This window comes from Eurypyga helias, unplaced genomic scaffold (genome assembly GCF_000690775.1).
Source record: "Eurypyga helias isolate BGI_N326 unplaced genomic scaffold, ASM69077v1 scaffold17408, whole genome shotgun sequence".
In the NCBI taxonomy this organism is placed as follows: domain Eukaryota; kingdom Metazoa; phylum Chordata; class Aves; order Eurypygiformes; family Eurypygidae; genus Eurypyga; species Eurypyga helias.
Genome location: NW_010267710.1, coordinates 3,923 through 4,183, shown reverse-complemented (window position 1 = coordinate 4,183; position 261 = coordinate 3,923). Strand labels below are relative to the sequence as shown.

Here is a 261-nt window from a genome sequence, read left to right as displayed (position 1 = left end):
TCTCCGAGTCAGCAGAGCCTCACGCCCAGGGCTGCTCACTTCTCCCTGTTTTGTTCAGGGACAACAGCCCAGAGGGAATCACTCCACTCTGTTTTGCACCCTAGGAACGCTCCTCTGAAACCCGGGGGGGAAATAATCCTTGGAGGCAGCGACCCAGCCTACTACACCGGAGATTTCCACTACCTGAACGTCAGCAAGAGCGGCTACTGGCAGATCAGCATGAAGGGGTGAGGGCACGAGTGCCTCTGCGCAGCGCTGGCC

The 261-nt window shown here is 59.0% G+C and overlaps 1 protein-coding gene across 1 annotated transcript in view; it reads left to right on the top strand.

Annotated features, from left to right (window-relative positions):
- The window catches only part of REN (renin), a gene marked incomplete at its 5' end in the record, with an annotated part of 3,829 nt that overhangs the window by 2,148 nt on the left and 1,420 nt on the right, over positions 1 to 261 (top strand). Inside the window, one exon of the mRNA XM_010157533.1 lies at positions 105 to 227. Coding sequence (XP_010155835.1) covers positions 105 to 227 — 123 coding nt within the window. The remainder of the gene's footprint in view (positions 1 to 104; positions 228 to 261) is intronic.